Source organism: Diabrotica virgifera, chromosome 6 (genome assembly GCF_917563875.1).
Source record: "Diabrotica virgifera virgifera chromosome 6, PGI_DIABVI_V3a".
NCBI classification, from domain to species: Eukaryota; Metazoa; Arthropoda; class Insecta; order Coleoptera; family Chrysomelidae; genus Diabrotica; species Diabrotica virgifera.
This window is the reverse complement of record NC_065448.1, coordinates 29,630,479-29,645,683: the sequence shown is the minus strand read 5'-3', so window position 1 is coordinate 29,645,683 and position 15,205 is coordinate 29,630,479. Positions and strand designations below refer to the sequence as shown.

Here is a 15,205-nt window from a genome sequence, read left to right as displayed (position 1 = left end):
GATAAAAGAAAAAAATTTTGATATGTATATTTAATTATACAGGGTGGGCCAAAGAAAAGAGTCCACTTTGATATTTGGCAGTACTTATTAGATTTTAAGGAAATGCCGAAACAGGTCGATTTTTATTTTTAAATTACAATTTTTTGATATATATTTCATACTAGTGACGTCATCCATCGGGGCGTGATAACGTAATCGCTGATTTTTTAAATGGGAATAGGGGTCGTGTGGTAGCTCATTTGAAAGGGTGTTCAATTATCTATTCAGTAATATAAACAATAATATCATTATTTATACAGGCTGGCTAAAAAAATATTTTTAATTAAATTAATTTACGCAAAAAGAAGAAGGTATGTAATTTATTTAACTCAAAATACATTTTATTGCTGTCAGAAAATAGAAAAAAAATGTTTATTGGGCAAATAAACATTACTCCTCTCTTAAATTAAATGTTAAAACTATCAAAAGAGGTAGGTGGAGGCCTGTTTGTGATTTAATTTAAGCGAAAAAAAAAATGTTTATTTGTGAAATAAACATTTTGTTCTATTTTCTGACAGAAGTACAATGTATTTTGAGTTAAATAAATTAAAAGTACATTCTTCTTTTTGCGATAATTAATTAATTCAAAAAATAATATTTTGGTCACCCCGTACAAATAGTAATATTAATGTTTATATTACTGAATAGAGAATTGGACCACCTTTCAAATGAGCTACCACACGACCCCTATTCCCATTTAAAAAAATCATCGATTACGTCATCACGCTCTGATGGATGACGTCAACTAGTACGAAATATATGCGAAAAAATTGTAATATAAAAATAAAAATCAACCTGTTTTAGCATTTTCTTAAAATCGAGTAACTACTGCCAAATATCGAGGTGGACTCTTTTCTTTGGCCCACCCTGTATTTATTGCTGTGTTCATGTACTATTAATATAGAAGTTTGAATAAACGTTTCTTTCATTTTGCAAACGATTACCAAGATAGTTATTGCAAAAATTTTGTGTAAAATTGTACTTTTTCAGAAATTTATATTTTTTTAGAAAAAATCGCTTTTTTCAAAAAGTAACGCTTATCGGATTTAAATTTTGACTTGCATTGTCTTCTTTTGAGTTGTAGAAGATATTTCAACAAAAAAAGTTGAAGATATAGTAAATTATATAATAACGTGTTTCAAGGTCACCGTGATAAGCATCTTTCAGTGCGTCACAGTTTTTCGATTTCTTTGTAACGCATTAAATTGTATGTGACAGAAAAAAAGGCACGTCCGTGATTACAGACATTTACAACATTTATTCTATTAGTTATTCTAGTTGTCGATAGATGGCGCTATAATCGAAAAAAAAATATTTACGAATTATATAATATATCTACGAATATAATCTGTACATTTTATAAGACTATACAAATCAAAGAAAATACCATTTTATAAATACATTACATAAACACAATTGATTTGTTTTTATGCCAAATTGCAAATAGAATGTGACAACTGTCAGATTTAACTAAAATGTCATGTTAGAATAAATATTATAAATGTGTATTATCACGGACTTACCTTGTTTTCTATAATTTGTGATGCACTGAAAAATGCTCATGAAAAGGACCATACTTTTAATTTCCTAACGAATTTTTATATTGTAGGTAATATCCAAGTTGGTAACCCTAGCGAAACTCCAATTGGGACAGCTTCTTAAGGAAGATCAGTTGCTGGCACTTATCCAATTTTGTATATCTAGCAAAATACCTTGGGCTCCATTTGCTTTGGCTAGTTTCTTGCAGGATGCAATGGATTTGAGTTCAGTCAAGATAGAAGACATTGAAATGGAAACGGAAACAACTTCCTCTCCCAGTAGCTTTACACAAAACGGTAAGAAATATCAGTTAATTCTTGTGTTATACCGTGCTCTCGAAAAATATGGAAACAAAGATATCTGTGACACCCTGTATAATATAGTAACAAAATGTTGGTTTGGTTATGTACAGGGTGTCCCCGACAATAGTACGTTCCTTAAAGGTATAGATAGAAAGCACAATGTAGAGCAAAAAAGTCTTATAACATTTTTTTCTAAATTGATCCGTTTGACCAAAAAACGAAAATACATTTTGATATGCAAATTTAAGTCTGGCAACAACGCACAACTCAAAAATCTAAAGATTAAAAAAGTAGGTTTGTAGGTCAGTTGCATCTGGTAAGTAAAATAATGTAAATATCAACCAAACCCATATCCATTATTTGGCAGGTAGGTACCTACGATGTCAACAACCCCAAAAATCACACATCAAAGTAAATAAACAAGGGGTTATTAGGTTAAATTTCCACAGTCACAGCAAGTTCTTCTAGGCTACGTTGCATTGTCATTGAAATTTATGAAAATAAAAATTCACTTACATGGAGAACAATGTAATTTTTTTCTTGGAAACGGTTAATTTTAGAAAAAAATGTTATAGGACTTTTTTGTTCTAAATTGTGTATTATATCCATACCTTAAAGGAACGCACTATTTTCGGGGACACCCTGTATATTAGATGGATCAGCGATTTAAAATTTTATATTTTCGTACCTACTGGTAATAAAACCTACTTGATTTAACGAAATGAAACCGATCTTTTTCTTCTTCTTAAGGCGCCTTCTCCATTACTGAAAGTTGGCTATGACTACAGCAAATTGCTCTCTTTGTTGAGCTGTACTTAGTATCGAATGTGTGTCCATGCCTGTCCAGTCTCTTTTGTTCTTCAACCAGGAGCATTTTCTTCTTCCTGGACCTCTTCTTCCTTCCACTTTCCCTTCCATTGTGAGTTGTAAACAGGTGTATCTTTCTCCTCTATAAATATGTCCTAGATAACTTGTTGAAGTTATACTTCTTTACGCGCGATATGAGGGTGAATTTTTATATGTTAAAACCTACGATCCCGGCGCATGCGCATTATAACTTTGTTCTGATTGGATGTTCAAATGACATGTCAAAAATTATTCAATATGTCGGCTGTGGCAAAGCTGTGGTTTGATTATTTATGGTTGTTGCGTTTTGAAATTTGTGTGAAAAGAAACAACAAACAAAAGTTAGTTAATAGTTATACTGCCTTTTTAAATAGTTTTCATATATATTTTTGGACTTTTGGACTATTTTGGACAAGGACTCATGCTAATTTGGTAAGTAGTTTTTATTATAATCATATTGTAATTATACATTTGGATTAGGTTGGAATAAATTTATTTTCTGAAGAATGGGGATTTTAGAGAGAAATCCGAAATTAGGTCCGATTTTTATTTTTAAATTATGATTTTTTGGCGTAGATTTATTTATCTAGTAGGTATGTAATGCTTTGATTTACATGCTTAATTTGATTACCAACAAAAGTTCTACCAATCTTCATCTAATATATTGTTTTCTTACTATTTTGTTATATTTTAATATTTTCTTCCACAAAAATCAAACTACATAATTTGATTTAAATTCAGAATAACTGTCAAACAGTAAAACGTTCAGTTGACCTATTTTTCCACATGACAAATAATGAGTAATTGGATGAGTGAGTCTAGGCTTCGATTACGAATCAAAGCGTCCCCAAATTCGCGGGTTCGAATCCCGATGCAAGTTTTTATTTTTTTATTTTTTTATGCATTTTATAATTGTAAGTATATTTATTATATAATTTTTTTTTTCAGAAAAAGCGTATTTAAAATTATTGCCAACAATTTTTATCGTTCAGAAATCATTTTTTCTTTGTGGCATTTTTCAATGTGTTTGTGTAAGTTTTATTCTTTTATTTTTTTAAATTTTTGGTATTGTCTTAGTAAAAATTTTTGGAAAGTAGTAAGTATTAAAATTAGTTTAATATTTAAATAAAATATAAATAAACTGTTTAAAGTACATTATATCAATTTCGTTAAAATCACATAATATGTAATAGAAGTATAACTTCTTACGTGCGTACAAAGTACACACACATTCTTTTTTTTCCGTTTTTTACAATATTTAGGAGTTCTCTCTCAGTACCTATTCTTCTCAGCACCTCGTTGTTGGCCACGTGCTCTGTCCAAGAGATCTTCAGCATTCTTCGGACACCTCAAAGGCTTCTATACGTCTCATTTGTTATTCCAAGAATCCATGTTTCCACTCCGTATATCCATATGGAATAAATTAGTTTTTACAAATTGGTATCGGAAATTCAACGATAAGGTAGAGTTTATTAGAAATTTTTTGAAGATATTCTTCTTTAGCGGCGAATCGATTGAGGGTAAAATTTGATTGATCCGCGCGCATGCGCACACCGACAGTATGGTATTAGTCGTTATACGGGCTCTGATTGGGTGTTGAAATTTTGAAATGATCTGTCAATAATTGTTCAATATGGAGGTTATCGGTAAACAAAAATATTGTATAATATTAGTTTTTATTGATGTGTGGACAGAAATAAAATCAAATTTATAATTATAGTGACTTTTTAAATAGTTTTGAAAAGCCGCAGGTACGTAATTATAAATGTTTCAGTTGGAAATACCTAATAGTTTCAATACCTATCTATTTGGAAAATGTAAACAAAATAATGTAGTTACCTATTAGTAGGCAATGCTTTAATTTACATAATCTGATTACGAACAAACTTTCTACAAATCTTCATCTCATTATATCGTGTTCTTACTCTATATTTTGTTGTATTTTATTTCGACAAAAATCAAACTAATAATTTTATTAAATTCATATAAATTTATGGTGCAAACGTTTAGTTTGTGTATATTCCCACATGACGTATACGCGAATGTGGTGCAGTTTGAAATGCCGTCAACTTTCGTACGGCGCGGTAGAGGTGAAGTGGGTTCAAGCCCCAAGCAAGTTACTATTTTTTTATTTTTTTTTTTATAGATTTTATGATTGTAAGTATATTATTATATAATTTTTGAAGATATTCTTCTTTTTTGAAAGTGGTAGATAAGAAAGTTAGTTTGATTTTTAAATAAAATAAGTACAAATAACCTTTTAAGTATATTTACTTCGTTTAAATTACCTATTATATAATAGAAGAATATCTTCTTACGTGCGTACAAAGTACACACACATTCTTTTTTTATTCTTTGAGAAGCGGACCTAGCACACTCTATAAGAGCACGTATTTCGACCTCGTGGTCAGGATCGTTTGTTATCCAGCAACCAAGATACTGGAATCTTTGTTCGGGATCTATCTGTTTTTTACAGATACGAATATTAATGTCGGCATTTGGTGCACGTGTAACAGCCATTACCCCTCTCTGGTTATGACATTCAAAAGTCGTTGCAAACCCTCAGCACTGTCCGCAAGAATATGAAACCTATACTCATACAAAAACAGAAAGGACTTTTTTAAACTTTATAAAATACCAAGTGGCCAACTTTACATTCTTTTTATCTTCTTCTTCTTCCTTCTTGTATGTAGGCTTTAAAGCCTGTTTCTTCTTCAATATTAGCCTCCTAAATTGTTTAAGTTATCGCACCATCTTTTTCTTGGTCTGCCAATACTTCTTCGTCCTTTTGATAACTTATCCCGTGCTATTCGTACTATCCTAACAACATACAGAAGAAGTATGAACAGGGAATAACCCACAGACTAATCAGGGAACAAGAAACGTCAAGCCCAGACAAACAATGGCAAAATATCAAAGAAGCAATCTTGAACACAAGTAAAGCAATCCTAGCGAAAACCAAAAGAAAACACAAAACAAAAGATTGGTATGATGAAGAATGTCAAGAAGTAGCAGAAGCAATAAGAAAAGTAAGACTCAAAAATCTCACAAATGACGAAGAAAGCACTAGAGAAGAATACAGAGAATTGAGAAAAATCATGAAAAGAAAATGTAGAAGCAAAAAGAGAAAATACAACGAGAACAAACTGAAAGAAATAGAAGAAAAATTCCAAAAAAAAAAGAAATAAGATCATTCTACCAGGAAGCAAAAAAAATGGAAAGAGGATATCAAAAAAACAACCCATATATGAGAGATGATAAAGGGATGTTGCTAAATGAGCCGGAAAAAATAATGGAAAACTGGTAAAACTATTTCACAGAACTGCTAAATAAGGGCGAAGTACAAAAGGAAACAAACCATGGAATTGAATATGATCAGATAGCAATAGAAATACCCACAGAACAAGAAATAAAGAATGAAATAAAGAGCTTGAAAAATAACGAAAGCCCAGGAATAACAGAAATATCGGCCGAAATGATAAAATCAGGAGGGAAAAGACTACAGAAAGAGATATATGACCTGATAAAAAGAATATGGGAAGTAGAAAAAATGCCAGAAGAATGGACCATAGCAAGAATATGCCCTATACATAAAAAAGGTGATAGAATGCTATGCGAAAACTACAGAGGCATCGCACTATTAGAAATAGTTTACAAAATCTTGGCACAAAGTATAAGAAAAAGGCTAAGTCATTATTCGGAAAAAATACTGGGGGAATACCAGGCAGGTTTTAGAAGCAACAGATCAACGACTGACCAAATATTTGCCTTAAAAGAAATACAGACTACCTGTTACGAACATAAAACAGTACTATATGCTTTGTTCATAGACTTTAAGCAGGCTTACGACACAGTAAATAGACATCAGATGTACGAACTGATGAAAGAATTGGGGATACCAAGTAAAATTGTCAGGATGATAAAGATGACGATGGAAAACTCAACAAACGAAATAGCTTGGAAAGGGTATACATCCAAAAAGTTTGAAACCAAGGAAGGATTACGACAAGGAGACCCACTATCAACAATGGCATTCAATCTAACATTGGAAGGAATAATCAGGAAAAGCAGAATAAACATGCAAGAAACGATATTTAAAAACGGCCACCAATGCATAGCATTTGCAGATGATCTGACGCTATTAGCAACAAGCAAAAAAGAACTACAAAAGTTAATGAAAAACATAATAACAGAAGCCAAAAAATTCGGACTTAAAATAAATGAAGAAAAGACAAAGTATATGATAATGGGAGAGATCCAAAAAGAAAAAGAGAATAACATCATAGTACAAATAGATGGAGAAAAAACACTCGTTCAAAAGAGCCAAAGAAATTATTTACCTGGGAGCCAAAATAGATGAAAATGGTCATGAAGAAGGGGAGATAAAGGCAAGAATAGCTAAAGGAAATAAAAAATATGGAGCATTACGCACATTATTGAAATCCAAATACGTATCAAGAAAAACAAAAATAAGAATTTATAAGACTGTTATCAGACCTACAGTAACATACGCAAGCGAAACATGGGTGCTCAAAAAGTCAGAAACAGACCTTTTAGAAAGATGGGAGAGAAAAATGCAAAGAGCAATATATGGATGTGTGAAAATAGAAGGTCAGTGGAGAAGAAGAACCAATAAAGAATTGGAAGAATTATATCAAGAGCCAACGATTACGACGACGATCAAAGCACAGAGAATACGATACTTGGGGCACATAGAGAGAATGGGAAGTAAACGAATGCCAAAAATGGTACTCTCACGAAGACCAATACAAAAGAGGAGGAAAGGCAGGCCAAGGAAAAGATGGAAGGACAGTGTATATGAAGACTTGAAGAAAAGTAACATTGAGAGATGGAAAGGCCTAGCATTGGACAGAAGGAGATGGAGAGAGGCGGTGAAGGAGTGTATAAAAAGACTGAAGTGTATTTAAATAAAATTTATAAGTTATGTAAGTTATATTAAGTTATTTATTATATTATTTATGTAATCAGAAATGTAAACATTTTAGCCCTAGGCATACAAGGCCTGTTGCGCTTAATAAATAAATATATTCGTACTATCCTATCCTCTGCCATTCTACTAAAGTGTTCGTTCCACTCCTGTTTCCGTTTTTGTCACCCATCCATTTATGTCTTCTACATTGCATGATCTTCTTATGTTCTCGCTTCTCTCCCTATCCAACAGACTTTTCCCTGATATTCGTCGAAGTATTTTCATCTCGGTTGTTTCTAGTAGTCGTCTCGTTTTAGATGTGCCAGGTCTTGTCTCCGCCGTGTATGTCAATATAGGTCTAATTGCTGCTTTATAGATTCTTGCTTTTGTGTCTTGTCTTAGGTGTTTGTTCTTCCAGATTGTGTCATTAAGAGATCCCGCCTCTTTACTTGCTTTTAAGCTTTGTTGTCGTACTTCCTCTTCAACATCTCCGTAACTGGTTATATCTATTCCCAGATATCTAAACCTTGCTTCCTGCTTTATTATTTTCCCATCAATTTCGATTTTACATCGTAGTTGGTTTACAACTTTACTTACATACATACATACATACCTACATAAAATACTTTCTTTTTATAATAATATCAATGGTTGTAATAAAAATGTTTTTACTAATTTCTGCATCTTAATGGTCAATATTGGCCATTAACAGGATATATGCTGCATCGGCCATTAAAGACTGTAACGGAAGATTGCAAAATATACGGGTGGTTGTATTTAAAAATACGCATATTATCTGCATATCTCAGAGATTTGGCAACATCGAAAATATAAAAGTTTAAATCGCTGGTCCATCTAATATACATAAACAAACATTTTGTTAGTATATCATAGGGGAGGTCACAGATATCTTCATGTTTCCATACTTTACATACACTATATACTATGCACACTGTATACTATATTGAATGTAAATCTTCAGTTTCAGAGACTCATCCTGCAGAAGTTTATGTAGACAATATACAACCGATAAAATTCTCACCCGAGCCATCTAACATTCAAGCAAAAACCAACTCCTTGATAAATAATTACAAAGAACTTTTAGAAGTAGAGGCCATGTTATCTAAGAAAAACAGCCACCCATTACCATTAAGTAACAACAATTTTCCTCCGCTACCATCAGTGTTTGAATCAGAAGACTCAGATTATGACGAATTGATAGATCAGAAACTCAAAACGGCCTCTAAAGTCTCCAAGCAAGTTTCTGCTTTGAATTCGGGATTATCTTGCGCCATGGATATGAGGCTAGAGTTGGGGGTTCAGTCAAACTCAGAAATAACGCTGAAGAAGATAATAATTAAAAACACCCACTTGCTGTTACAGAACATATCGCTGGAAGGGTCTCAGCAGGAGAGTTTTAACGAATTGAACCCTTGGCCAGTCGTTCTTGAAAATACACCATCAGAGTCGTCGTTGAACAACCAAAAAATGTTGACTTTCTGTTTTTACTCCTTATTCGAAAACATCCACAACCATGACCCTTCCAAAATAGAGCACATTTTGCAATTGTGGTTGACATTAAACTCGTCGAATAAGTGTGAACAGTTTGTTCCTGGTTCCATTCCTCAAATAGTTTTGAACTGCAGTTCTATCAACTATTTGATTAACGCTATGGCTTGGACACCGGGATTATCCTTGACGACTTGGTGTAGTGCCTTACAAACGTTAACCTTAGTTTGTAATATGAATAACGGGAAAAAGTGGTTTGATTTGTCGGGTATGGCGAATACCATAGTGAACCACGTGAATTTTAATCAGTTTTTCTTGAATCTTCTATCTGGTACTGGGCCTGTGTTCAATGGAAAGATTTTGGTAAGTAGTTGCATCTTTTTACATATTAGATAATAAAAAAGAATTTTTCGTTTTGGTATACATACTTTATTTATGTTCTTGAAAAAATAAACTGCTCGTCAAAAGTTAGAGATATAGAAAATTCTGTTGAATTTTTTCAGTAGATTTTTTCGTGAACAGATTAACGGATTCCGCTATTTTTTTTTATTATTTTAGACTTTTCTTTAGTACTTACACAGTTATGCAAAGGTTTACTGAAACTTTTTTTTGTACTTATACCGGGTGAAAGAAAAGAAATGTTTTTCTTATCTTAAGTTTGAGACGCCCTGTAGGGAGGAGGAGGTACAAATGGGAGTATATATCGAAATCGTATTGTAGTCTTATGTTTTGTGAACATTTTGTTTTTTGAATGTCCCTGATATCTTTAGAAATAAAAAAATAGACGGTTTTGTAATTTAACATGTGTTTTAACCGAAACAAAAGTTTGAGACACCTTGTAGGGAGAAAAAGGCACAAAGGTGAGTGTACCTCGATATTTTGTTGTAGTCTCATATTTTGTGAATATTTTATTTTTTTAATTTCTCTGATATCTTTAATAACAAAGAAACTAGACGATATTACTCTTTAATATGTGTTTTAACAGACGACATGCGTCACATCACACATGTGAAACATAGAAAAACATATTGAAGAGTAATACCGTCTAGTTTCTTTGTTATTAAAGATATCAGAAAAATTAAAAAAATAAAATATTCAAAAAATATGAGACTACAACATAATATCGGGGTATATTCACTTTTGTGCCTTTTATCCTTACAAGGTAACGAGCGATCCACAATTATTGGGATCAAAGCTGGCCGTGCAAAAAATTACGTATGTCTTGTTTTAATCTGAATTTATATCATTGGTTTATCAATTAATTTTGATTAACATTATAAAACATAAAAAATCAATCAAAGCCTAACACATAACTTTAATCAGAAATAAAAAGAATTAACAAAATTATAAGTAACAATAATAAATAAAATAAAACAAACTACATAACCTAACTTTTCTTGTTAAGTTGACGTACACTGCAAATTTGACGTAAACTGGAAAGTATATCTGAATTAAGAATAGACATCCACTGTATAGTTCCAGTATATCCACTCTGTCGTTCAAAGCCACCTATGGTGACAATAATTTTGGATCACACGTTATCTCAAACTTATGTTTCGGTTAAAACACATGTTAAATTACAAAACCGTCTATTTTTTTTGTTTCTAAAGATATCAGGGACATTCAAACAACAGTATGTTCACAAAACATAAGACTACAATATTATTCTGATGCATACTCACATTTGTACCTCGTTCTCCCTACAGGGTGTCTCAAACTTAACACAAGAAAAACATATTTTTTTCTTCCACCCGGTATAAGTACAAAAAATAAGTTTGAGTAAACCTTTGAACAACTGTGTAAATACTAAAGAAAAGGCTAAAATAAAAAAAATAGCGGAATCCGTCTGTTCCCGAAAAAATCAACTATGAAAATCAGCATAATTTTCTATATCCCTAACTTTTGACGAGCAGTTTATATCAGACGCATTAAGAGTGACAGTAGAAGAGTAATAAGAAACAATGTCTTAAATTTTTAGTTATACAATGTGGAAACAAACAATTTATGGAAAATTTATAAATTTTTTTAGCAATACAATTTAGGAACACAATTTTTTATTTTATAAAATTATAAAAAACGCCAAATTCCAATTTGGGCTTCTTAAACAAATTTAAATATATATGATGCTTCACACAAGTCTAGCATAGTCCACAATCTTTATTTTTAATGAAACACCCTCTGTATTTTTTGTTTCTAGAAGTTTCTTAACAACCCAATCTTGACGAATTATGTCATGTAGAGTCTATTATGAATAACGCAAGGTGAATTTTGGAATCATTTATTTTCTTCAGGAAATAGGGCTTTTCAATGCTTCTCATTTGTTTCATGCTTTTGTCATATGTCATATAATATTAATATATCTACGTCATACGTTATTGGTATGTATACCAATGATACAAACCAAAGGCGTATGACGTACCTAGATATATTAATATTATATGACATAAGCTTGAAACAAAAAATCAGAAGCGTTGAAAAACCCTATTAAAATAAATGCCTAAAATGTTCTCCACCTTCTTGTTGGTAATAACAGTCTTCTATAAAATGCCCCTTACTTTGTTTAAAGTTTGAGGTGAAATATTCCCTTTTGCTTTTGAAATAACACCACAGAAAAATCCATGAGTGTAAGGTCTGGTGATTAGATGGCCACTCAATAGAACCTTTTCCCAATGCATTTATTGCATTTTTCCCAAAATTTCGTTTAAAGGCCGCACCTACATTGGATCCGATTTTCTCCGATCAGATCAGATCCGACGTCGGCCGACGTCGGAATAGAAAATAAACCCATAGTATTAAATGGGGGTGCCTACATTGGATCCGTTTTTCTCCGATCCGATCAGATCAGATCCGACGTCGGCCGACGTCGGAATAAAAAATAAACCCATAGTATTAAATGGGAGTGCCTACATTGGATCCGTTTTTCTCCGATCCGATCAGATCAGATCAGATCCGATATCGGCCGACGTCGGGAGTAGCTTCTCCTATTCTCATCGAGAAGTGTTTGGTTTCATTCCGATTTCCGAAGTTGGTTGCAAAATGGTTGCAAACTGGTTGCAAACTGGTTGCAAACTGGTTTCAAACTGGTTTCAAACTGGGTGCAAGTTGGGGGTTGCAAGCTAACATGTTTAAATATATTAAATTCATCATCTCCTTAACACATCTTCATCGGAACTCATTGTCGGTGGTCGGTGGTCGGAAGATTACTGAACCAATGTAGGCACCCTCGCCGGAAAACCGGTCTGATCGGATCTGATCTGATCGGAGAAAGACGGATCCAATGTAGGTTGCACCTCCCGCGGTTGCACCGCCTGTCGGATCGGATCGGATCTGATCTGATCTGATCTGATCGGAGAAAATCGGATCCAATGTAGGTGTGCACTAAGTAAGTTCTTACCATTGAGCATAGTGGAATGTTGCTCCGACCTGCTGCATTTTCATTCGCTAAGTTTACCAACGAAGGTACAACTTCGTCTCCAACCAAGCTTAAATATTTTTCAGTTGTCAATAGTACCCAGCGGCGAATCCAGAAATTTTGGAGGGGGGAGTCATGGCTCTTAAGGGAGATTTAATTACTTTTCTCTGATACAAGGTCACTTAGTCTTACCACCCCTAGGATAAGTGGGTTTTCAATTATTTTTTGGATGGGGCCCAATTTTTTTTGTTTGACGGCTCTCGGTTTTTTTTAGGATTATTGAATTGATATTTATTTTAGTCTGGGAGGGTCACGACACCCTTGGATCCGCCACTGATAGTACCAATAATATATCACCTATAATACCTGCCCAAACGTTCACTTTTTGAGGCTACTGAGTATGTGTCTCACGCTCCCAATAAGGATTTTCCGCTCACCAATATCTACTGTCTGTATTTAGCTAATTAAAAAAATAACAATATTTAAAGATTGATAAAGTGTTAAATTCAAAATTTGATGTATTTAAAGTCTTTACGAAAATATACATAAACTATACATTTTTAGGCTGGGCCTCTTTTGTGCAAAGCACTCCACGACTTTTTAGTTAGATTGCAAATGAGATGCGACGTCGTCGGTCCTACTAGCAAACTGGGCAATACGCTAAAGTCTACATTGTTAAAAGTTACCTACCAATTAACGAAGCCGTCAGGTTCAGTAGCGTGTAGATTAGGTCCCCTCGACGCCCAATGTAAATTATTACAAACTATGTTGTATTTAGATTTTACTAATTCCGATTTGAGCATAGCGATGAGTACCCTGGAAGCTACAGGTAAGCATTTCACAATTTAATTTTCGATAACTAAAGGGCGATTCATTTAGAAATACTTTTTTCAAAAAGAAAAAACAATGAAAAATGAATTTTATTTGCAAAGGGTTATTGTCATACAATAGAACCATTCTTTACAATTACTTCTTAAAGATAATTTTTTCAAATGTTGACGTTAAGATGGTCCCTTCTGAAGTTCCAATTCTCGATGACGTGTTCGAGCATTTTGATTGATATTTGACCAATGACTCGATTAATATTGGCTTCCAATGCCTCAATCGTAGCCGGTTTATTCATGCAGATTTTGGACTTTAGACAGCCCCAAAGGAAAACGTCTAGCGGTGAAATAAATTGTTCACCGAATCTTTTTCGCAGTAAAGCCATGCTTTCACGGGCTGTATGGCAATTGGCGCCATATTTTTGGAACTAAATGTCATTGAAACTACGGATTTCAGGTTCAATGTCAGGTGATACGATTCATGCACGATATCCCGTCAAATCCACACCAAAAAAGTACTTCTACCCTTTACTTGAGGAAAATAATTTTAATTATCACTTATGAAATACCTTTCCTAAATTGTCACCGAAAATACAATTTTCTTCTTATAAAAAGTTAAAAGATTTAATTAATCCGGCTCGGAAGGATCAACGAGTCAAAACGAGTGGAGAAAATATTAGTGAGGTCAAGACTAGAATCGTTTTCAATGCAGCATTGGCAATTTCTCCTTTTGTATAGTGTAATGCAAGATGGATATTGCTATATAATCAAATTACTTGATTTACAACGAACTTTGATAATTAAATTAATGTTGATATTCCGGATTTCTTAGTAGTAAAATCAGTTTCTAATATGTTTTTTGTTTCATTTTTTAGCATCTTTGGTTCATAGTTACGTGATAAATACAGAAAGAGTTAAGTGTATAAGTATAGGTGAAAAACAAACAGTTATGAACCACGCCTTTAGCGATATATTTGCCAGTGTACTAGGCTCAGACTCGAATAAGCAAGATCGACCAGTGTCATACGAAGATTTGTTAATTTTACTATTAAAATTGTTGGGTAAATTGGTTCAAACACCGTTACCAAGTCAACAGGTAAGTCATTTAGTTCTAGTTTAATTATATATTGTAACTCAATTATATATGTGTTCTACAAGTGACTTGGTTTAAAGAGATTTATTTGTTACCAGATTTTTATCTACATAATATTTAAATCGTTAAAGCCAAGTACATATTTATTATCTCTTCTTCCTTTTCTCATTCCCTTCCTCATTCTATCCATTTCTCATTATCTTGCTCACCTGTTCATTGTCCTTGTCTCTCCATTTTCCTGCCACTCTGACTCTTCTTCTCATCGTTTTTGTTTTTATTTTTACCTGATAATCACATTACTGGATAAAGTCTGATAAAGCCAATTTAGTGAAACAAATGAAAATCAGAATCATCAAACAAAATCATTGATATACTACAAAAGTTATATTGATCACCAATTCTTACCTATTATAACATAACATATGACTAACACATTAATTAATAAGATCTTGTTTAATACAGTCCATAATGAAGACTTAACACCTTCCCCGCCACTAACATTATTGATCCTGATGATTCTGCTGATCCTGATGATTCTGCTGATCCTGATGATTCTGCTGATCCTGATGATACTGTTGATCCTGATCCTCAGGCAATGACAGGGTTTCTAATACTCGAATTCTAAATACCTTACTCCAAGAAATTAACGCACCATCTTAAAATTGAGACATTTTTGATGTCTCGAATTTCCTAAACCTGTTGTCCGATTCC

General features: G+C 33.0%; 1 protein-coding gene across 1 annotated transcript in view; it reads left to right on the top strand.

The window, feature by feature from the left end:
- Nucleotides 1-15,205, top strand: part of LOC114335746 (baculoviral IAP repeat-containing protein 6) — a 214,717-nt gene that overhangs the window by 113,398 nt on the left and 86,114 nt on the right. Inside the window, exons 13-16 of the mRNA XM_028286039.2 lie at nucleotides 1,649-1,874; nucleotides 8,639-9,528; nucleotides 13,142-13,406; nucleotides 14,277-14,497. Coding sequence (XP_028141840.1) covers nucleotides 1,649-1,874; nucleotides 8,639-9,528; nucleotides 13,142-13,406; nucleotides 14,277-14,497 — 1,602 coding nt within the window. The remainder of the gene's footprint in view (nucleotides 1-1,648; nucleotides 1,875-8,638; nucleotides 9,529-13,141; nucleotides 13,407-14,276; nucleotides 14,498-15,205) is intronic.